Source organism: Penicillium longicatenatum, assembly GCF_028827895.1.
Source record: "Penicillium longicatenatum strain IBT 33135 chromosome Unknown contig_6_segment0_segment0, whole genome shotgun sequence".
In the NCBI taxonomy this organism is placed as follows: Eukaryota; Fungi; Ascomycota; class Eurotiomycetes; order Eurotiales; family Aspergillaceae; genus Penicillium; species Penicillium longicatenatum.
In genome coordinates this window covers 2,907,693-2,928,438 of record NW_026643123.1, presented here as the reverse complement: position 1 = coordinate 2,928,438, position 20,746 = coordinate 2,907,693, and the positions used below count along the sequence as shown (strand labels likewise).

The window sequence follows — 20,746 nt, the reverse complement described above, 5'->3', positions numbered from 1 at the left end:
ATGTCTGCCTCTACCGCCACCGCCTCCACATTGTCTGACCCTCCTCGCCCGGGGCGTCTCCGCCGCCTTAGCCAGCTACGCGCTTACACCCAAAATCTCTCTTCCCCCAGTGGGCAACGGGCCCGCAATTCTTTGAGTAGTCGAATCCCCTGGTTATCGCCGACTTCTAGTGAATTCCCCCAAAGCCAGGGGACCTCTACTTCATGCCCTGACGATCATACGCCTTTGTCTCGCTACACGTCTGCGCCCACTGGTTACCGAGCCGATAGCCAAGTCTCATCCGCGGAATCTGCATCTCCCCCTCCCAACGACTCGAATCACTCTTCTGGCATGGCTCGACTCCGAAGCGTCTCCGCCGTTTCTGGTCGAACACCCCGACTGGGGCGCACGGCGACCCCGGAGTCACTGACCCAAATACAAACCACCCCGGTACCAGCCCCAGCGGCCACCCCGTCCCCAGAGCCAACCACTTCGAGCGACGCAGCGGATCTGCCCATCACCCTCGATGCGCAATCACCAAACGCACCCAAACAGAAGGCCACGATCCGATTTTTCCCCTATCAGGATAGTTACCAAAATTCGCGCCCTTCATTACCCTTTGTCCCCATCTCTCGCACTCTACCCTCGGAGAGCTGTGTGATTCGAGTGGGTCGCTATTCTGAGCGTGATGGCATCCCCATCCCCAACCCCACTGAGCCTTCAGATGCTCCTGTGGGCTTTAAATCTAAAGTGGTCAGCCGCAAGCATTGTGAATTCATGTATGTCAATGGCCAGTGGCATGTCAAAGATGTAGGCAGTTCGTCTGGCACGTTCTTGAACCACATGCGTCTGAGTCAGCCAAACATGCAATCTCGTCTATATACCATTAAGGACGGCGATATTGTGCAGCTAGGCATTGATTTTCGGGGCGGCGAGGAAATGATATTCCGCTGCGTGCGCATTCGCATCGAGTGTAATCGCTCTTGGCAGCAACAACCCAATGAGTTCAAGTATGATTATCTCATCTTTCTTATGCTATTCTTGCTAATTGTTAATCAGTAAAAACACGGAGAGTCTCATCAAGAATTTGGGCAAGGGTGAGACCGCGGATTATTCAGGCTGCCGCGAGTGCTCCATTTGTCTGGGCTCGGTTTTGGTACGCCATTCATTCCTAGCAATCGCAACTATCGCTAATCTTTATTCAGCGGCCATACCAGTGTCTGTTCATGGCGGCATGTGCCCATGTTTGGCATTATAAATGCATCAGTCGCCTGCTTCATTCCCCCGATTACCCCATGTTCCAATGCCCCAATTGTCGCGCATTCACAGACCTGAGCGCTGAAGTCGACGACACAAACGACTACGAGCCCGAGGGCAAGGAAGAAAAAGAAGCGCCAGCAACTGAAGAAAGTGTACCAGAGCCTCGTTCCGAGACACACTCGCCTGCAAACGCTCCCCTCGCCAGTGATGCGCACCAGGAAGATATCATCCCGGAAGAACCAGACTTGGTCACCGATGTGGAAAACCTGCACTTGCAGGAACAGAGGCCAGACGTGGATACGGAAGACAGTCGCAGCACAGACTCTCCTGCTCCCAACGGGAGCAATGATGATCTTTCGCGTAGCGCCACTACCAATATACCCGGCTGGCAACCCACTCAGCCCCTCAATGTTCCTCATGTCTCTCATCTCCGTGCGGATACACCAGTCCGTTCGGAGACCTCGGATGACAACCCCTTGACCCCAAGAAATGATTCGGGGCCCCTTGCCTTTGACGGTCGTGCAGGCATGCAATAACGAGTGATTGGCACTCGAATCTACGATTCATCTCGTGATATTGGTCACATACATTTTTAAATTTATATTGGAAACCACAAATATTGGCGGTTTTTTGATGCATCTGCATGCCCTCAATAGCGTTATATTCTCGTTCTCGTCTAATTTGACTCATGGCACTCTGGCGTTTCCTTTGTTCCTACCCCCTGTCGTTTTTTATACCCCTCATGCAGCAGACTCATATGGTGATATTAGACGATCTAAGAACTTTTTATGATTGATCTTCACTTTGTTCTTATTTACCAGTCCATATCGAGTCAAATGCTTTTCAATATGCAGTTCTTAGATGTTATTCTTGTCCTGAGTCTCGTAAACCCAGACGACAATGATTAGTGCTTATTGCCCCGCTTATGAAGTCAGCCTTATACTGTGGGGCTGTAGGACTTCCCTGGGCAGGTCAAAGCTCAAACTTCGATCCTCATCGATCATTAGAAGCCTCATAACCATGTTTCTCGATCTATCATTCGAAAATATATCCACGTGGTCAAATATAGTCTTGAAAATACTCACCATCAGTACAGATAGATTGGAAATACCTTAGGAACACATTATCGATGACATCTTCATCTTCCATCGTTGTTTTCTTCCCGATCAGAGCCGCAAAATAGATATTGATCTCACGGCTATACTAGTCTACAGCTGAACTCTTGTCCCGATGAGTTGTATGTGGGCCAGCGCGTAATGACACGCCATATAATTCGTAATCCACATTTTGCATCTCTGTACAACATTGCTACGAGGTAGCTCCAAGGTCCACCAGAAATTCCGCAACTTGATCTTGTCCCATGAACCGAGCAGCTCTCAGAGCACTTCCACGATGGTCATCCTCAGCATGAATGTTTGCTCCTGCCTCTAATAAAACCTTCACAACTTCAAGACGGCCAGAACCAGAGGCCCGTGCCAAAGCATTATAGTTGTAACGACCTCCACTGCCATTGACGTCGGCTCCGTTCTCCAACATAAAACACACAATCTCAAGATGCCCACGACTCGAGGCCACTGTCAGAGCACTTCCATATCGCGAAGTTTGCAAATTAACATCAGCTCCATGTTTTATAAGCATTCTCACTGTTTTGAGGTCATCCCATTCGGCAGCAATATAAAGAGCTGTGTTATAATCTTCATCGTCGTATGCAGAATCTGCTCCGGCCTCTAGTAAGAGTTGAATAATTTCATGAAAGCTATTCCAAGAAGCAGCAATCAAGGCGCTACCCCATGGTCCATGGGTCGAGTCGTTCGGATCAGCCCCATTCTTCAGTAGGAGCCGAGCAATCTGAAGATGGCCTTGGGATGATGCAGCCTGAATGGCAGATCCGTGTTCACCACCGCGATCATCGACGTTGGCCCCTCTCTCTAGAAGAAGTCGTGAGGTTTCAAAGTCGCCATTGTAGGCAGCCAATTGAAGAGCTGAAGTTCTTTGAGGACAGCCAAATTCATATGAGCTTGTGAGGTTGGGGTCTGCTCCATTTTCTAGCAGAGTTTCGACAACTTTGAAATATCCTTGATATGTCGCAATTGCTAGTGGGTATCCAAGCTCAATGTCTCCATGATGATTTGGATTTGCACCATTTTCCAACAAGAATTGACAGATTTGATGTTCCCCTTTCCATGACGCCCATATCAAAGCGGTGGTCATATGCTGACCTGTTTGATCTACGTCTTCTTTGTCTTCATGGACCAGCCTTTCAATAATTCGAGCATGACCATTGAAAGCAGCCAATTGTATGGAACTGAGTCTGCAAGATTTTCTGTTGCACAGGCCTCGAGAACGGTTCCGGAATTTGGGCTTCGACACTCTATCCCAGAAAATAGCATACCAAAGCGAAAACCGGTCAGTCGATGTGTCATATAACCGGTAAGACATATCGTCCAGAAGTGTACAATTCTTCGAGGTCGGAGACATATTCCGTACGTGATCTGGCCAATGTTCTGCTGAGTATTCCAAAAGACTTCGAGTATTGGAGGACGTTTCATCTCCATATCCGAAATCCTCCATCAATAAGTATCGTACGCAAACCTCAGCCATCAGGCTCTCAGTATCGCTGACGCTGCATGAATATGGAAAACCGACACGATGGAAACTCGCATCTCCGATGAGAAACTCCCTTGCGGTTTGATGAATCAGGTAGATTTTGGAATTGTTGATGAAGACGAATAAGCCACACAGACGGCAGAGCTTCTTTTCAATCTGAAGCGGTTCCAGGCCAGCATCTTTTGAAGATTTTGCTTGTGGTTTGATAGCTATCCCGAGTGCCATAGCCATTTCCACTATTGACAAAGGACGCCTTGCTGCAACGATGATTTGCAACGCCTTTCTCACAACATTCATCTGTTCAGGTGGAACTCTACTGAGAATCCTTGTATATGCCTCGTTCACCGAGGGAGGCACTGCTTGAATTGACTCTAGAGCGGGTTGGAGGCTATTCTCGAGCGTAGATCGGATATCGTCAATAGCCAAATGTAACCAAAGATAGGTTCGGTGTTCCATTTGCAGAAGCTGTTCTTCGAGTCGCTTTTTTATATCGGATGACAAAAATGCTGATCTGGCAAGCTCCTCAACTTGCATTTTCACAACCAAATCGATTTCCTTATGAATCTGATCGTTTTCGTCCTCTCCTTTCAGGTGTAGGTTTGGAAATGAGTCCGTGATCATTTGGAAGCGACTCTGGATGTGTGTATAGGGACGGCTGGTGACTAAAAATTTCAAAGTGGCGGACCAACTGGCGTCCAAGCCGGCGTCCTGTGTTGATGAGCATTGCTGGCGGTGGAAAGACTGGAGTTTCTTAGTTAACCGATCTTGATCAATCTCACGGCATTCATCTAGTGCATCGAATATACATATCGTCAGAGACGATACGTCTGATAATGAAGCTTCTATAAAGATCTGCCAAAGTTCATCGATCTCTTGACGGAGTCTTTCTCCGTTCCTTTTCCAGTGTGGCATTGCCTGGTCCAATAGATGCGGCCGCTGGCTGAATAGCTGATGGAGAATTGAGCATAGTGCTGTAGCGAGATAGTTCTGTTCGTCGTTGTCCTTGAAGAAAAAGTAACAAATCGTCACAGCTGGACAAATTTTCACGTCATCAACGATCGATCTAGCCAGTACAGACTTTCCGCAACCAGGGTCGGCAGACACCCATAGGAGATCATTTTGGATGCTCTTCCACCAACGGATGTATTCAGGGCTTTGTAGAGCCCATTGGCATGTTCCTTCTATTCTTTTCGGATTGATGTTCTTTTATTCTTCGTAATTTGATACCTTGAAAACTTGATGATAAACATGTTCGTCTACATAACCTATAAGTTAATTTTCATCCTGATCATAAATATGATTAGCTTACTAGATATAACCAAACTGATTCTCTCTTCGGCTTCAACTCTATTAATAGGAATCCTCTGTAGAAGGTCCCTTGCGTAAGCAGCTGCCACCATTGCTGAATAGCCTTGCCACCTTCTGTTCTTATGTGAGTCCGAGTAGTCGCAGATACCCCGAATAACTAAACACGGGAAAGTGTTCATCAGTCCGGCAGCTTCCATCTCAAAAAAGAGGACGTCTTTTTCCGCGGCAAGTGCATCTCGAATCAAAGCATCATTCATTAATTGATTACCGGAAGCAATCAGCCCGTAATGAATGGCAGGACTTTCGTCGTACTGAGCCCGTTCACTTCTTTGTACTAACTTTGATGGATCATCCATACATAATCCATTACTATGGCATTCCAGGCTGTGTATAAAATCAGCTTTAAATAGCCTATCCGTGCTTATAGGTGGGCGTTCTTATTCGTGTCCGTGATGTAGCCTAGGGTTTCCGTTGACAATGTTATTGGTGACTTCCTGGAGTTTATGCCCTTTCCTTTTATATTGTGCTTGAATTCCCGAAATGGCAGTGCGTAGTATAGTTGGTGGCTGGTTAAGGAACCGCGTCTGCTGAAATGTTTGGCCCTGGATCGATTTGCCAAAATCGTATTGAAACACACCATCCTCACTACCACGAGGTGCACTAACCACGATATCACCTAAGCGAATATCATGACTTTCGCTTGGTACACCACCGCCAATACCGACCATAAGGCCGATCCTGATGTTATGAAAACTGTTCAGCATGTTTGTCGCTACATTGGCCGCAGAAGCTGTTCCATATTCCCCATCGGGAATGACAGCAATAACGACGTTATGTTCACCCATCTGATACACGTATTGATTGTATTCTACTAGGGACCCATAAACATTCGAGTCTCTTAGTATTAGAGCGCCAGAAAGGAAATATACCAGTAACTAGGGAGAGACTAGGCTTCACTACCGTGGTTCGAAGGCTTACAATTTGGTTGACTTAGTTGTTCGATATGGAAGACGATATGCGGCACTGTAGCCCGTTCTATGCATAGGTTTGTTACGATTTGTATAAACAATGGCTGAAGCAAGACTGTGAAAGATCCGCGATCATGGCTTCCTTAGCTCTCTTTTTAAGCCCCATGGCTACTTTTTATTTGATTGAAAAATGCAGATACCTGGATAGGTGCGTGGATATATTCAATATAACAACAACAACAACAACAACAACAACAACAACAACAACAACAGATGGCGCCTACGTAGTAACAACACGCATCTAGCAGCAACGCGACATCATACCATGATAGAGGAAATCAACCAAGCAATTGAGCAATCAATATATGCAAAATGCAAAGAGAGAATGACCACTGAGCTTATACTCTTTTCTTCACGTTCTCGCAAATACAATAATTGCAAGTGTTCCGAGTAATAGTCAACTCCTTCCACACCTTCCTCAAGTAGGAACAATGTCTCAATCTTGAAACTTTCTGGATGATATCACCCTGCAAGCTCATAGTTGGCCTTCCAAGTTATCTCATAAGCACGGTGACCATTGAGTCTCAGAAGTCTCAACATCGTCACTTGTGTAGCAACAATCTCAAGTGCATTCTTCATTACATAACCGGGCCCGTGGCATTCAAAGGCAAACTTTAGGTCTGCCAGGAAATGGTTCACTCTTTGAATATGCCATTCGAAGCAATTACCATTATTGGGCCTTCGAAGAATAGGTCGCCGGGGGCTTTCGACAGCTTTTCCAAAGTTTGCATGTCATCTTTGAGTCCCTTGGTAATCTTGAGGTATGATGATGTCAGTATTGAAGAGCCCTTCTGAGTAATGAGGTCTTGGTATCTGTTAAAATGCAGATAAAATTGCTCGGCGGCTATAGAATTGACGGTAGCGCGAAAGGCTCATGGCTGGTTTCGTTGAAGCTTCGAGCTTTGGTTTTGGTTTTTACGGGTAAGGTAAATTGAGATGAAGTTTGTTGATGTCTGGAAGTATGGAGGAGAACGTCTGACATTTGGTATTTATGCATGAACCTTACGTAGGCCAATCTCGGTGGTCTATTCTAGGAATTTCCTGCTACTAATGAGTGATCGAAAAATTGTCCATTTACAAAAGTGCCTTCCAGGGATATAACCCAACTTTGGAAAAGGGTGAAATGAAACACATTGACCGGTGCTTTCTTACAAAGATTCGCCGACTTGTGGCTGTGCATCTTTGATCAGGATGTGAAAAGACAAGGCTTGGATCGTTATCAGATTTACCAGTACATAGTTATTGTACTCCGGTACATAAGACTGGATGAGCCATTGTTGTAATGCCATGATTTGCATTGTGATTTGATAGACTCTGTCATTCAAAGATAAAAAGGACAATCTGGCAAGACATCCAGTCCGTTACTTCTAGATCTTCTCGTCAAACCCAGTCATTGCTTACACCCTTTTAATATCTAATAGAGGGCCGCAAAGGTTAAATAGAGAGCTAGCTAGTCCCGGTAAACAAAGATGATTGTTCTTCCAATGGATGTTCACATTCTCTAGAATGTTCATTTTTGCCGTCGCAGATCAAAATTCGGTGCCATTGAAACTGAAATGGGCCTTGAAAGACTGCCGCTGTGTATAGCAATGATATAGAGCGAAACTTGAAGATCCACTCCCTTAGTCCGGCCCAGACTACTAGGTATAGGAACATGGCTCGTAGTACACCTAACTCCTCAGCATTTTGGTAGTTCATACTCAAGAAAGTCTCATTATAGTCTTTAAAGCTCGCTCCCTGTCGATTTGACTCAATAATTAGTCGCAAACCGATGCTCCTAAGCTGCCCTGTTTGTCTGAAGGTGAGAGGAAGTGTAAACCAAGCCCTATCGGATAATTCTTCCTATCACCCCTGTTCACTGTCAGCACTATTGTGCAAGGTGATGATATTGTGTTTTAGTGATATACAAATAGAGTCGAGAACCCCAGGGACAGTCGGCGCTAGTGAAATTAGGTAACATGTCTTGAATTGTGATGCCGGATTGCCCTACCCATCCCGACTCGCAATGTTGGAATAGTTGAGCCACCCCTTAATAGACAGTGTTTGATTTCCTCTGCCAATCACTCATAGATCGACAAGGATCTTGCTTGGATGCTAGGCAAGGATATTGGTGGGGGTGGCAGGTATCGGTGCGGGGTTCAGAGTCGACAAGTTATCCAATAACAGTAGGACGCGCTCAGCTGAAAAATAATCAGCTACTCATTGCCCGTCAGCTTCTTCGATAACACTACCAGCCCGCTTACAACTACAGCCATGTCATCTAACAATAAATTTAATGGCTTTAATAGGGGAATGCAAATGGGAGCAAGCCATGGCAACGTCAATGTGCAATTCGGCCTCAACAATGGTACGTTTCGAAACCCAAATGATCCTGCGGGAGCGTGACTGACAGCCACTTCTAAGACCAAGGATGTCTGAAGTGCTTGCGAATAACGGATCCCCGCCTCGATAAAGACCGCATTGAGAGCGACAAGGGTGGACTTTTGAATGACTCCTATCGCTGGATCCTGAGCAACGACGACTTCAAACAGTGGCGAAATGACCCAGAAAGCCAGCTGCTCTGGATCAAGGGCGATCCTGGAAAGGGCAAGACAATGCTACTTTGTGGAATCATCAATGAACTGACTGCGTCAACTGACGAGGACATAACCACGATATCTTTCTTCTTCTGCCAGGCCGCTAATTCTCACATCAATAATGCCACGGCGGTTTTACGCGGACTGCTCTATCTTATTCTCGATAAACAGCCAGCATTGATCCCACATTTACGAAAAGAGTACGATAAGGCCGGGAAACAGCTGTTCGAGGGTGTTAATGCGTGGTACGCATTATCAAGGATCTTCATTGATATTTTAAAAGATCCGCTCTTACGAAGCACTTATCTCATTATTAATGGACTCGACGAATGCACCCAAGATCTACAGCTACTTCTCAATCTTGTATTAGAAAACTCATCATTCAATTCGAGGGTTAAATGGATTGTCTCTAGTCGTAATTGGTCCAATATTGAGGAGTCCCTTGATAATGCGGAAAAAAAGGTTAGGCTTTCTCTAGAGTTAATCGAGAATTCCATCTCCGAAGCCGTGGCTATCTACATTCACCATAATGTTTAGATGTTGGCAAAGCTGAAGAAGTTCGATGAGAAAATAATTGAGACTATTCGCTTCCACCTGTTGTCAAACGCACTTGGTACTTTTCTTTAGGTGGCCTTGGTCTGCGAGGAATTAAGGAGAAGAAAAGCGCGAAACGCCCGCATACTACTGAATGCCTTTCCAGCAGGCTTGAAACCTCTTTATAGGCGGATGATAGGGCATATCCAAGACCCAGGAAATGCAGAAGATGCAGAGCTTTGCATGCGTATCCTAGCCGTTGCCACTACTGTGTATCGACCTATCACTCTTAAAGAATTACTGGCCTTGGTCGAAATACCTGATCATCTCTCCAGAAATGACCAGTTTTTGGCAGACTTGATTGGGGACTGTGGCTCTTTCCTGAGCCTCCGTGGCCGTACAGTTTCACTTGTTCACCAATCCGCAAAAGATTTTCTACTTGAAGAAGTCTCAAGTGAGAAGTTTCTCGTTTTCCCCCAGGGTGTTAAAGCCATACATCACATAATATTTTTGCGGTCTCTATAGGCCATATCTAATACACTTCGACGTGATATCTACAATCTCACACATCCTGGATTTCCTATTGAACAAGTCAAACAGCCTGACCCAGATCCACTGGCAATGGTACGATACTCATGTGTTTATTGGGTCGACCACTTACAGGATTGTAATTTCGGTGAAAGCGCCGATCAGGACCTCCACGAAGTTGGTGCCGTGGATTCATTTTTTCGAAAAAAGTATCTTCATTGGATTGAAGCCCTTAGTCTTCTCAGAAGCCTTTCTAAAGGCATAACGGCGATAGCCAAGCTTGATAGCTTACTCCAGGTAAGCATTCATACTTATTTACACCATATCTTTCTCTTGATTAACTAATAGGCATTTTAGGCCAAGATTGGCATCACACAAGCCCTTTTGGAGCAAGTTGCTGATGCATCTCGATTTATCCGATACTACAGGCTGGCGACGGAGAGCTGGCCCCTTCAAGTATACAGCTCATCGCTAATGTTCAGCCCAACCCAGAGCATTACTAAAGCTTGCTATCAAACGGAGAGGCCAAATTGGCTTGTCAATGAATCAGTATTGGCAGATGATTTGGAGTCCATGCCTTCAAACCCTCGAGGGACATAGCGAAAGAATCGTATCAATCACCTGGTCGCAGGATGGACGCCTCGCATCTGGGTCTGGGGATCATACTATTAGAATCTGGGACCCAGCCACTGGTCAGTGCACATCAACGCTCGAGGGGCATAGTGGTGAAGTCACGTCAATCACCTGGTCGCAGGATGGACGACTCGCATCTGGGTCTAGGGATAAGATTATTAGGATCTGGGACCCGGCAACTGGCCAGTGCATATTAACACTTAAGGGGCATAGCGATATAGTCACGTCAATCACCTGGTCACAAGATGAACGACTCGCATCCGGGTCTTATGATAAGACTATTAAGGTCTGGGACCCAGCCACTGGCCAGTGCATATCAACGCTCGAGGGCCATAGCGATGAAGTCTCGTCAATCACCTGGTCGCAGGATGGACGACTCGCATCTGGGTCTTGGGATAAGACTATTAGAATCTGGGACCCGGCCACTGGCCAGTGCACATCAGCGCTCAAGGCACATAGTGAATCCGTCCAGTCAATTGCTTGGTCGCAGGATGGACTACTCGCATCTGGGTCTTGGGATAATACTATCAGGATCTGGGAACTAGCTACTGGCCAGTGCATATTAACACTTAATGGGCATAGTCGTGTAGTCTTGTCAATCACCTGGTCGCAGGATGGACGACTCGCATCTGGGTCTTGGGATATGACGATCAGAATCTGGGACCTAGCTACTAGCCAGTGCACATCAACGCTTGAGGAGCATAGCAGTGCAGTCACGTCAATCACCTGGTCGCAGGATGGACGGCTCGCATCTGGGTGTTGGGATAAGACAATCAGGGTCTGGGACCCAGCCACTGGCCAGTGCACATTAATGCTCGAGGGGCATAGTGAGGGAGTTATGTCAATTATCTGGTCGCAGGATGAAAGACGACTCGCATCTAGGTCATATGATAAGACTATTAGGATCTGGGACCCAGCCACTGGCCAGTGCATATCAACCCTTGCTGTCAATTATCCTTGCGATCTTCAATTTGATGAAACGAATTTGAATCATCTGCATACTGATATCGGCACATTCAATATCGAAAATTTTGTCTCTACCAAGACCTCTCATGACAATTCAGCTACAAAACCACATCCAATAGGGTATGGCTTGAATGGTGACTGCACCTGGATAACCTGTCGAGGAGAAAATCTTCTATGGTTGCCCTCGGAGTATCGACCAAAAATTTCCACATTATCACCCGAGTCTTCAAGTCTGGCAATCGGTTGTTTGTCAGGTCGAGTCCTAATCTTTAAATTCCCGAAGGAAAATCCTGCCCATGTCATAACAAGTAAGGTTGGAAGCCGATAATAGCTAGGGCACGTATTTGTATGCTAGGTAGTGTCATTAGGTTATCACATATTCCCAAATGACTTCTCATCTTCTATTACGGTAATTCGTGGAGTCATGAAATAAAATGATTAAATTACTTTCTATCCTATTTAATCCATAATTTATCTGGTAGAATGATTCAAGTCACTAAGCACGGACGGGTACTTATACGCATTATATAGCTGACGATTTCGTTCCAGAACCTTGTTATACACGAGTACCAGATTGCGTCTTTTCGGGTGATGAGCTGAGCCAGATAGGAGATCAATGACTGATCACCACAAAACCAAGTGGACTCCCTACTTGCCCATGCCTGGGGCAATGCATTAACTAATCGAATTCAGAGTAGCCATCCGATCGAGTACATACCCCGGAAAGTCAAGATGATTAAGTTTGAGGTCCACTGAAACTGCGGACTCTCTCACTTATATTTCGGCTCAGATAAATCCATATCTTGCTTTCGACTTGAATGAAGTGAGACCACATGCTCTCTAATACATTGAAAGCCAGGTACAGTAGCATCTTGCCCGAATTGCCATTGCCATCTTAGTTCAAACACATGGGCTAGGGAGGTGTCTAACCTCACATTTTTTTTACTTCGTAACTTGGCCCCGGATCCAAGTCCAAGATTGTCCTCAGCTCCATACCTGGCAATCTTCGAAGCATAGATCAGCTGTTGTTTATGACGAAAATGCAGAGCATACAGGGTATCTACCGCGAGCACCTACGGGCCAAACAACAAGCCCGCGAGCATCCAAATGACTTCGCACCCTACCTCAATAATTTGGAACGTCAACTCCTCACGGATCCAGAAGCGCATCGTGCTATGGTCTACTTTGTCAGACTCCAACCTGATCTCCAGCGGGAAATGGAATTGTGTCGACGAACGCTGCCTTCCAGGCGCGGTGAGATGGTCGAGTACGCATTTGAATGCTGGGGCAGAAATGAACTGGGAGCGAGCCAGAAGCGAAGAAGAGAGTCGACCCAAGAAGCGTCGTCGATGGGGTCACAAGCGTCGGCAGGGAAATAAGCGAAATTAGGAGGTTCGATTGTGGAAACATAGGCTACCGAGGTGGTTTTTAGGCTCGTGGACGGGGTAATCCCAGATTATACGTCAACAACTCTTCGATCAACTGATTCACCGCTAGATACCATCAAAAGGAAAATGCCAGAGTTGAACCAGCTGGAAAGTCCCTCTACCTTAGCCCTCATCGACTAGAAACCGACGATAGAAAACGAAGCAACAGAACTTGATAATACGCTCTTAAGGCTCGCATCGGCCATTGTTTCCAACATATCAAAGCCTGACAGAGGCGTCATTGCTATCAACATAAGCTGAGTGAATATTAGATTTCCTCTATGAGAATGAGGTACTGCCAACCAAAGAAAAAACAGTATGGAGTACATAGATAGATAGTACATGTGTTGTGGATTTAAAAATTGTTACTAAAACGCCCCAGATGAAATTTCAATGTGCCTCGGGTATCATCGTGATGCAGTAGCTTGCCACATGGCCTCGCTAGTCGGAGAAAATTACGTGAAAAAGAGAAATAAATCAAGTATAGGGCGAATCATGACGCAGTGATCATAGGTGATCCAAGATTGTCCGTCGAGCCTTCAGATCGGAGATCAAGTGTACTTGAGGCCCTGAGTGGTGGAACAGCCAGCTTGTCGTCCGTATGTAGAGAGGGGTGCTCAGGAGCTGATACGCTGGTTGCGCGTGATGTATCGGAATCGTCGTCGGTGATGGTGGTCGTAACGGACATGTTTTCGGAAATGGTGCAGTTGGACACTGATTCAGTCGTCTCGTATGGGATGGTTTCTGGGGTTGCAGCCTCATCAGGCTGTGTGGAAAGTGGTCCCTCAACGGCCTCGTAAAAAAGCATGAAAACCCCGCCCTGAGACATCACATGGCCTTCACTGACCATCTGCACATCGTCATCACTCAGTCGGTACCAGCGTTCGGGCTTTTCTTTGTCTCCTTCGGCTTGAAGTACTTCATCTGGAACAGGAGCTGGGAATGTAGCAGTCGGATATTTTCGGTAGCAGATGTAATGTCCGTTCTCATGGCGGCCATAGTGGGTGATGATGGCCCGAAGTTCATAGTGTCTGCTGGGTAGGCAAACTGCCTGACCTGGCGAGGGGAGCATGGATTGAGAGGGATTTGTCACCCATTGCTCAAGTCCGTCCTCGGATTTCTCAACTCGAGTGCCGAGGCACCAATCATTCAAGTCCATTCGGCTTGGGAACTTGACCGCAGCATAGTTTTTTTTCAGCATTCCAGTCATTTCATCGAATAGACTCCGGTTGATGTGAACAGCCAGGCACTGTGGTGCGCGCGCAATGACTGCCTGCCGGGATTTGGTGGTAGTAACCCGATTTTTGGATGGGATATGACACTTGTTGGTAAGGGTCTTCTCGGCGAAATCGTCTTCATCGAGAGCAGCTTGCACGGAATCAAGCCGCTCCTGTGCAGAGGTCCTCAAAGCATCGGATAATCCTGGCGTCTGTAAACTGTCGGGTGAACCTGCGTCGTCCGTCATACCACCCAGGAGGTTTTTGAGTTGAAACTGTGCACGTAACAATGTGCATTTGGCACACTCCACTCCCTCAATGGGCTCCAACGTCATGTATTGATCCAAACACTCGCGTACGTCATACTCAAAGCTTCCACCGAGCGGTACGGTAAGACAGTTGAAAGGAATGAGCGACAGCCCTTCGGTCCAGCCACATTGCATGCAGCCCACTCGTTGGGCTAGCAACCCTTCAAGTGGATTGCGGAACGATGATTTCTCGCTCACACTTCCGTCGGTGTCCAAGCTGTTCTCGCAGATGTCCTTCAGTATGTTCTCCTCCCGACCAACCATCTTCAACCCCATGTTCCTTGTTTGCCCCCGCGACGCTTGTTGGACTTCGATATCAATTTGGTCGACCAATTTAGAAAAGTATTCTTGCGCATCTTGTTGCTGCCAACTGCTCATAGATTTCAAATCGGCAGGAATCCACAGCTTGTGCCCATAATTGGATGCGCTGTTTAGATGATCGATGATTCCTTTCAACGCCTGGTGTGTAGAAAACGACCCCTTCTCACCTAGAGAATCGACATTTCGCTCCAGGAAAGTTGCAAGGGATTTCAAAGAGGCAAGTCCTTGAATGATGCTATTCTGGTAGCAGGAGTTGTCCCAGTTTCCCAGTCCTGGGGGTATCGCGTCGCTGCTGTTGCCCAGGAGGGCGTTCCCGAGACCCGATAAGGATCGCGAGCGAGGGAAGAACGGAAAAGAGTTGTTGTCAAGACCTAAAATTCGTTGCATTGCCTCATGTTTTGTCTGAAAGGTCATCTGAGAGGGACTGGAGGGGGAAGATTCGGATGGCGACATGCGAGTATCTAATGCGACGATGATCCAGGACGGTGTTGCGAAGACAAGGACGTTCCAGGCAACACGGAGTAACGAGACCGGAGCAAAGCCGAAATGATCGAGGAGGAGATAGGCTGAGAAAATGGCGAGGAGAACATAGGCTAAGGTTTCGTTGTTCTGTAATGAAGTGAAAGCTGTCTCATGGTGGCTGTTCGGGCTTGCGTAATGGATGGGGCCGGTCGAGAAGATGTTAGCGCCCTCTCTGCGAGCATTCATGGCGGAAAGGAAAGGTCAAAAGAGCCGCAGCAGCAGGAATAAGACCTGTTGGGCATGGGCTGTAAATTTCCGAGGTATAAAGGCGAGAGGGCCGGAGAGAAGGTGGAGAAGGAAAGTATACAACGTTTTGCTTTTCAATCCGGGGCTGCGCTTTGGGTGCATCGCGCTCGCCGCGAAATTTTCTTTTATCGATAGCAAAGTCTCCACACACTTTTTACTCAAAACAAATCCCACCATGGCCAAAAGTAAACGTGAGTTGCAATTAATTCCTTGGATTTCTACATTTCTAATTCATATCTCAGCCAGAGTAAACACCCGCGCCGCACGGCGGGCGGCTTCGCCCGTAGATCGGTCTCTGGATGCTGCCCCTCGAGTGGAGGAAACCGTTGAACGCCCTTCCGTCTTGGCCGAGCGTCGCAGCTCCGGTATTCAAAAGAAGCAGGCACAGAAGAAGCTGTCTAGGGCACAGCGCTTGAGACAGCAGAAGGGTATGGACCGAGCAGAGGCTGTCTTGGACCAATTGCAAATTAAGAAGGCCAAGAGTGTCACCCGGGGAAAGGCCGTCAAAGCACGAAGTGTATGGAGATCTAATGAATTGCCCGCCTATCATTGGTATAGTTGCGCTAACTGAAGACCTTGCACAATAGGCCGAATGGGAAGATTTGAACAAGAAGAGCTCGGCCTTTGCTGCTCTTCAGCAGGACGACGAAGACGAAGAAGAACATGATGATAATGATGCCATGACCGAAGATACTGCGCCCACAAAGCCCAAACCTAATCCCTTTGCTTCTGCATCGACTGATGTGGTGGAGGATCCTGCGACCGTTGATGAAGATGATCAGATCACCTGAACAATGCCGATCTCCTGGAAGTCTATTTCCTCGGCCTAAGTTGGTTGATCATGCGCTCAATTTCCGTAATTGCAGGACCGGACGCCTTGGTCCGAAGGAGTTCTAGGGTGTTAATGTCCTTAGCCTTTTGTGCCTCTTCTCCCGCCTTGACGATCATCCCACACTTGATCCACATTTCAATCCGCTCGGCGACTGGTAGGGTTGTGCATTTAGGAACGAATAACGAAGCAAGCTTTGTGTTTCCGGCACCAAGGACCTCGTTATAGAAAGGCTGTTATCTGGTGTGAGCATAATTCGAAGCAGCTCCGTGATTAGAAATCTTACCTCCCACCCAATAGGGGACTTTTTACCCCTACCAATCTCCTCTAGCTCACCCCAGTCACGTTTAGCCACCAGGGCTCGAAGACGCAACCACCAAAAGGTCTTCTCGGGCATCTTAAATTCGCTCTGCATCTTGTGTGCACGTTTTCCGTAGCCAGCCCGGAAAAGTCTGAAGATTGTTTCGTTCAAACTGAGACCCACGAACTCTGAGTGGTCTGCAAGATCTTTGTCCAATGATTCCTGTGCCTTAAGGAGCTGAGATGCTTCGGAAACCAATTTTTGTTGTAAAACCACAGTGGGATCTTTCGAATCGGACAGCAGACGTGATGCAAGCGCGAGCTTCTCCGTCTGGCGTTGAGGATCCGATTCACGCAAGGCTTCCGACAATAGCGCATTAGACCCATCAATAGGTCGATCATCTTGGTAGTATAGATCTTTCAAGAGCTCGGTGTCTTCATCTCGAGCCGCAGTTTCAACAAGTGCGGATGCCATAGGACGACTATTGATCATTCGGAAGAAGCTCGCTAGAGGGATCGTACTCTTCAGGTGCAGAAGAACGTAATTCACTAGATCATCATCTCCACTTTCAATTGCCTTGTCCAAGGCAAGCTCGTCTTCCTCCATGTTTAGTAACAATGGGACTTGTTTGCCAGCTCGTGGCTCGTGGTTCAACAGCTGCGTAGCAAGGTGCGATCGGCCTTCGTCATAGGCTGTCTGCGCAATGACCTCGAAGGAGATACCTGGTTTCCCTTCTAGTCTTTGAACAATGAGCTTGCAAACAGCTTCATCATCTACCGTCGAAACCCGGACTTTTTGACTTGCCCAGTGGACGTAAATCCGGTCTGCGGGTATCTGGAGATACTCAGAGACTCGAATGGCAAGGAGATACTCATGACGGCTAATCAGACGCTCAATGAGCCCTTCCGGGGTGAGACGCAGATATTGCTCATATGATAACGGCAAGCCGATTTGATAGTCTCTCAATGCTGTCAAGACCCTCAGTTTTTCGGTCATCTCAACAAATTCATCACTGTTGTAAAGCTCGATAACTGATTTTCCAAATGATGCCGCCTTCAGCAATCGTTTCTGCCAGTAAGCATCAAACTCATGGCCGGCAGCTTTGATACACGTATCAACCGCCGCAGGAAGACTCGAGCGAATCCGCTGAATATTCTCATCCGCTTTAGGGGACTTCTTCTCCAGTTGATCCACGGAGTCAAGTAGCACTGATGCAGGAGAGCCAGAACCAAGTCGGAAAATCTCTTCTGTAACGCTGTGGACTTTGTGCAGAAATTCACAAGTATCATTTGTGAGCAGACGAACTCCATCAAACTCGGGTATGACATGCACACGGCCATCGTAGTAGTACCTATCAAGGGTTAATCGTTATCACAAAGATCAAGGAGGCGGCTTACTTGGATGCAGCACCACTAGGGCCGACAAGATGAATCTCGTCTTCCCAGGCGAGAATAACTGCGTCGTCTCCGCACCATTTTACGGTGCTAGGGGGTACCCGGGACTTCGAATCATACTCGCTAAGCTTATTCTGGAAGTCATTGCTGACAACCCACAATTTGCCCTCTGCGGTGAAAAGGGCCACGAAGCGCCCGGTCGGGGAGACGCTGACATGCTTGAAAGGACCATCCTGCAGGATCTTATCTTCAGCCTCTGTAGAGTCGACCAGATAAACTGTCTTATCGACTGCGAGCAAGACCTCCACGGAGCGTGAAAGGGTGTGCGCGGGTGGGATCAATGCCCATGATGAGACTTCGCCTTCAGGGCAAGGCGCAAGAAGCTTAGGTCGTGGCTCGTCATATTTTGAGACCGCGATCAGCTGGTTGTTGGACAACAGTGCCACAAGGCCGGATGACCAGAATTGACAGTCTCTCACGCCATATTCTTCGGCGCCCTAGTACTATTAGATGGAATTAAATGGAGGCTCAAGGATTAACTCACGTTTCCAAGGGAAAAAGAAGTGAAATCGCCGTCTAAGCCGAAATAACGGCGGACTGTGCCATCCTCAGCAACGACCAAGAGCTCCTCTTTGTCGGACCAGCCGATTCCACGGATAGTGGCTTGCTCCCACTTATTCGAACAGTCAGCTTTGGCAGTTAGGAAAGATGGATAAGAACGACACACGTTGATTCGATTGATTTGCTTTCCCGAGCATGAATAAACATCGATGCTTGAGCGGGATGTCTGTGAGTCCCTCAGTCTGATGGGCTTACTCTCGTCACGATAAAGCGCTACAGACGACTTGTTTAGCTGGGGCTGTTTTTTAATTCAAAGACAAATCATACCGATAGCTCCACCATACGGCGCGCCGGTGACAATGTAGTTCTCTAGTTCAACCTCCTCTTCGAAGATAGCGTCATATACGGGGATTTTGCGATAGAAGCTGTCGCCGACCTTCTCCCAGTTGGCGAGAGGGTTTGAAGGCGCCATTTCGGGGCACTGACGATCACAGTAGATGACCCTGGAAAGACCATACACCCGTATCCCCGTGTCGTTGGTGACGGATCAAGTGAAACGCAGCTTCCCCGGGGAGTTCACGCTAGTCCCCTTTGGAGAGCTGTTGGTGGCTGATTATTCAGGCACCAAGGCATCAATCGGCATCATATGTCCGCGAGTCCCAATTATCCCCACCAACTCTATCCTGTCACGCCTGCAGGGACTGGGTTGTCCATGGAGCTCAAGAATGGATGATACGAGCCTTGAGGATGTTGCACGACAACTGTCCGACCTTGAAGTGGCTCTCTTCCTGTCTCTCGCCGCCCATGAACATTGCTTGATTGAGACCACGGGCAACTCTGTTCATGATCTTGGCAGAGAACTAGCGCTGGTATTACACTTCGCGAAGAAAAACTTCATAAAATTGGGGACTAATACAATTTACAGATTTGTTCGAGCACATTTGATCTCTCATATTCTATTCTTGATTGTGGCTCTGGAACCTCCATCGAGGATATCCATAATGAGATCCTCACTGCAGACGCCCGCAAAGCACTCGTCCGCCCGTCATACTCTCGGGCGAAGACCGAGTCGGTATGGATTTCTACTCATAGTAACGCCTCTCTTCGGAACATTGACTGACCATCGCAGTCCAGCAATCTTTCGTCCTACATTGGCGGACATCGGGACCGCAGCAAGTCCCCGATCCCGAGTATGGTAGTTGACGAACCAAATGTGGTCAACGTTATCATTGCCAAGGACTTGAACCTAACTAGCGAGGACCTTCAAGTCCAGTTATTGCAGCTAATGCGGACCCGGCAGTTGGTCACGGAAATCGGTATCCTCAATGCGCCTCTGGATTTCTTGCTTGTGCCCCTCGTGGCGCGAGACTCTGGCGAGCTACGTCCGCCATTGAAGACACATCTGGTTGGTGTTAATGATTCTCAATCTGCTGCCAATATTCTCTGACGTAGTCGTTGTAGCGTGATCAGCTGTTTATCTCACATTTCCACGCCCCTGAAGATGGATTCGTCTATCTTGAAGAAAACGACTGGCTTTCCGATGGCCAACTTTCTGCGTCTTCGGTTATCCATACCCCAAAACCACTACAAAAGTCGAATTCGAATGTCAACCGCATGGTAAGCATCCATTATATCCCCTGCCAGCGATCAAATATCTCACTTTTCAACTTCATAGGTGATAGAAAAATTCCGTGAAGCCAGCAACTCAATTACTATAAGTGCTGAAGTGGCTCGGTATATCCAAGACATCGTTGTTTTCTTGCGTCTCAGTCGAGCAGTTGCTGGTGGAGTTTCAGCGAGGGCGAATAACCACTTTTCCCAGCTTGCACAGTAAGTCATGATCCAATAAACCGATGTTGCCCATGATTGACCGGAATTTGAAGATTTTTGGCACCGCTCCATGGTATCGATTACCTCACACCTTCGATTGTGGCATTGGCTGCGAGGAAGGTATTTCGCCATCGCATCGTCATCGCCTCCCCTGATGATGATCGAAGCCTCCAATATGGAAGCGACCTCGCCGCCGTTTCCCGTGTATTAGCTGACGTGACACCGGACTCGGTTTTAGATGGAGTCCTGGAGTTAGAACCACCAATCTAACAGTTATTGTATCGATTTAAATTACCCCCTAATCTTACAATCAATGTTTGGAAAAATAGCCTCCATTATGAAAATAGTTCCCTATTGGCTGGCTTATGTAC

At 47.4% G+C, this 20,746-nt stretch overlaps 8 protein-coding genes across 8 annotated transcripts; 4 read left to right on the top strand and 4 right to left on the bottom strand.

Moving 5' to 3' along the window:
• On the top strand, positions 1-1,775 carry N7484_009284 (FHA domain protein; the record flags this gene model as incomplete). Its single annotated transcript, XM_057119671.1, has 3 exons — positions 1-989; positions 1,039-1,135; positions 1,185-1,775. The coding sequence occupies 3 exons, from the start codon at positions 1-3 to the stop codon at positions 1,773-1,775; spliced, it is 1,677 nt and encodes a 558-aa protein (XP_056969226.1).
• Positions 1,776-2,547: 772 nt separating this feature from the next.
• N7484_009283 (purine and uridine phosphorylase) lies at positions 2,548-5,510 on the bottom strand (the record flags this gene model as incomplete). The annotated part of the gene is made up of 3 exons (XM_057119670.1): positions 2,548-5,049; positions 5,074-5,111; positions 5,156-5,510. The coding sequence occupies 3 exons, from the start codon at positions 5,508-5,510 to the stop codon at positions 2,548-2,550; spliced, it is 2,895 nt and encodes a 964-aa protein (XP_056969225.1).
• Positions 5,511-5,591: 81 nt separating this feature from the next.
• Positions 5,592-5,999, bottom strand: N7484_009282 (uncharacterized protein; the record flags this gene model as incomplete). Its single annotated transcript, XM_057119669.1, has 1 exon — positions 5,592-5,999. The coding sequence occupies one exon, from the start codon at positions 5,997-5,999 to the stop codon at positions 5,592-5,594; it is 408 nt and encodes a 135-aa protein (XP_056969224.1).
• A 4,362-nt stretch (positions 6,000-10,361) lies between these two features.
• On the top strand, positions 10,362-12,808 carry N7484_009281 (WD40 repeat domain-containing protein; the record flags this gene model as incomplete). Its single annotated transcript, XM_057119668.1, has 2 exons — positions 10,362-11,539; positions 12,466-12,808. 2 exons carry the CDS (start codon positions 10,362-10,364, stop codon positions 12,806-12,808), a joined length of 1,521 nt encoding a protein of 506 aa, XP_056969223.1.
• Positions 12,809-13,339: 531 nt separating this feature from the next.
• On the bottom strand, positions 13,340-15,400 carry N7484_009280 (ubiquitin-specific protease UBP1; the record flags this gene model as incomplete). Its single annotated transcript, XM_057119667.1, has 1 exon — positions 13,340-15,400. One exon carries the CDS (start codon positions 15,398-15,400, stop codon positions 13,340-13,342), a length of 2,061 nt encoding a protein of 686 aa, XP_056969222.1.
• Positions 15,401-15,635: 235 nt separating this feature from the next.
• N7484_009279 (Alb1 domain-containing protein) lies at positions 15,636-16,251 on the top strand (the record flags this gene model as incomplete). Its single annotated transcript, XM_057119666.1, has 3 exons — positions 15,636-15,651; positions 15,703-15,977; positions 16,048-16,251. 3 exons carry the CDS (start codon positions 15,636-15,638, stop codon positions 16,249-16,251), a joined length of 495 nt encoding a protein of 164 aa, XP_056969221.1.
• Positions 16,252-16,273: 22 nt separating this feature from the next.
• On the bottom strand, positions 16,274-19,017 carry vp16 (tethering complex subunit VPS16; the record flags this gene model as incomplete). The annotated part of the gene is made up of 6 exons (XM_057119665.1): positions 16,274-16,522; positions 16,576-17,941; positions 17,988-18,481; positions 18,529-18,657; positions 18,712-18,818; positions 18,873-19,017. The coding sequence occupies 6 exons, from the start codon at positions 19,015-19,017 to the stop codon at positions 16,274-16,276; spliced, it is 2,490 nt and encodes an 829-aa protein (XP_056969220.1).
• Positions 19,018-19,270: 253 nt separating this feature from the next.
• Positions 19,271-20,645, top strand: N7484_009277 (uncharacterized protein; the record flags this gene model as incomplete). The annotated part of the gene is made up of 6 exons (XM_057119664.1): positions 19,271-19,414; positions 19,471-19,617; positions 19,675-19,950; positions 20,007-20,162; positions 20,221-20,375; positions 20,429-20,645. The coding sequence occupies 6 exons, from the start codon at positions 19,271-19,273 to the stop codon at positions 20,643-20,645; spliced, it is 1,095 nt and encodes a 364-aa protein (XP_056969219.1).
• Positions 20,646-20,746: the final 101 nt, after the last annotated feature.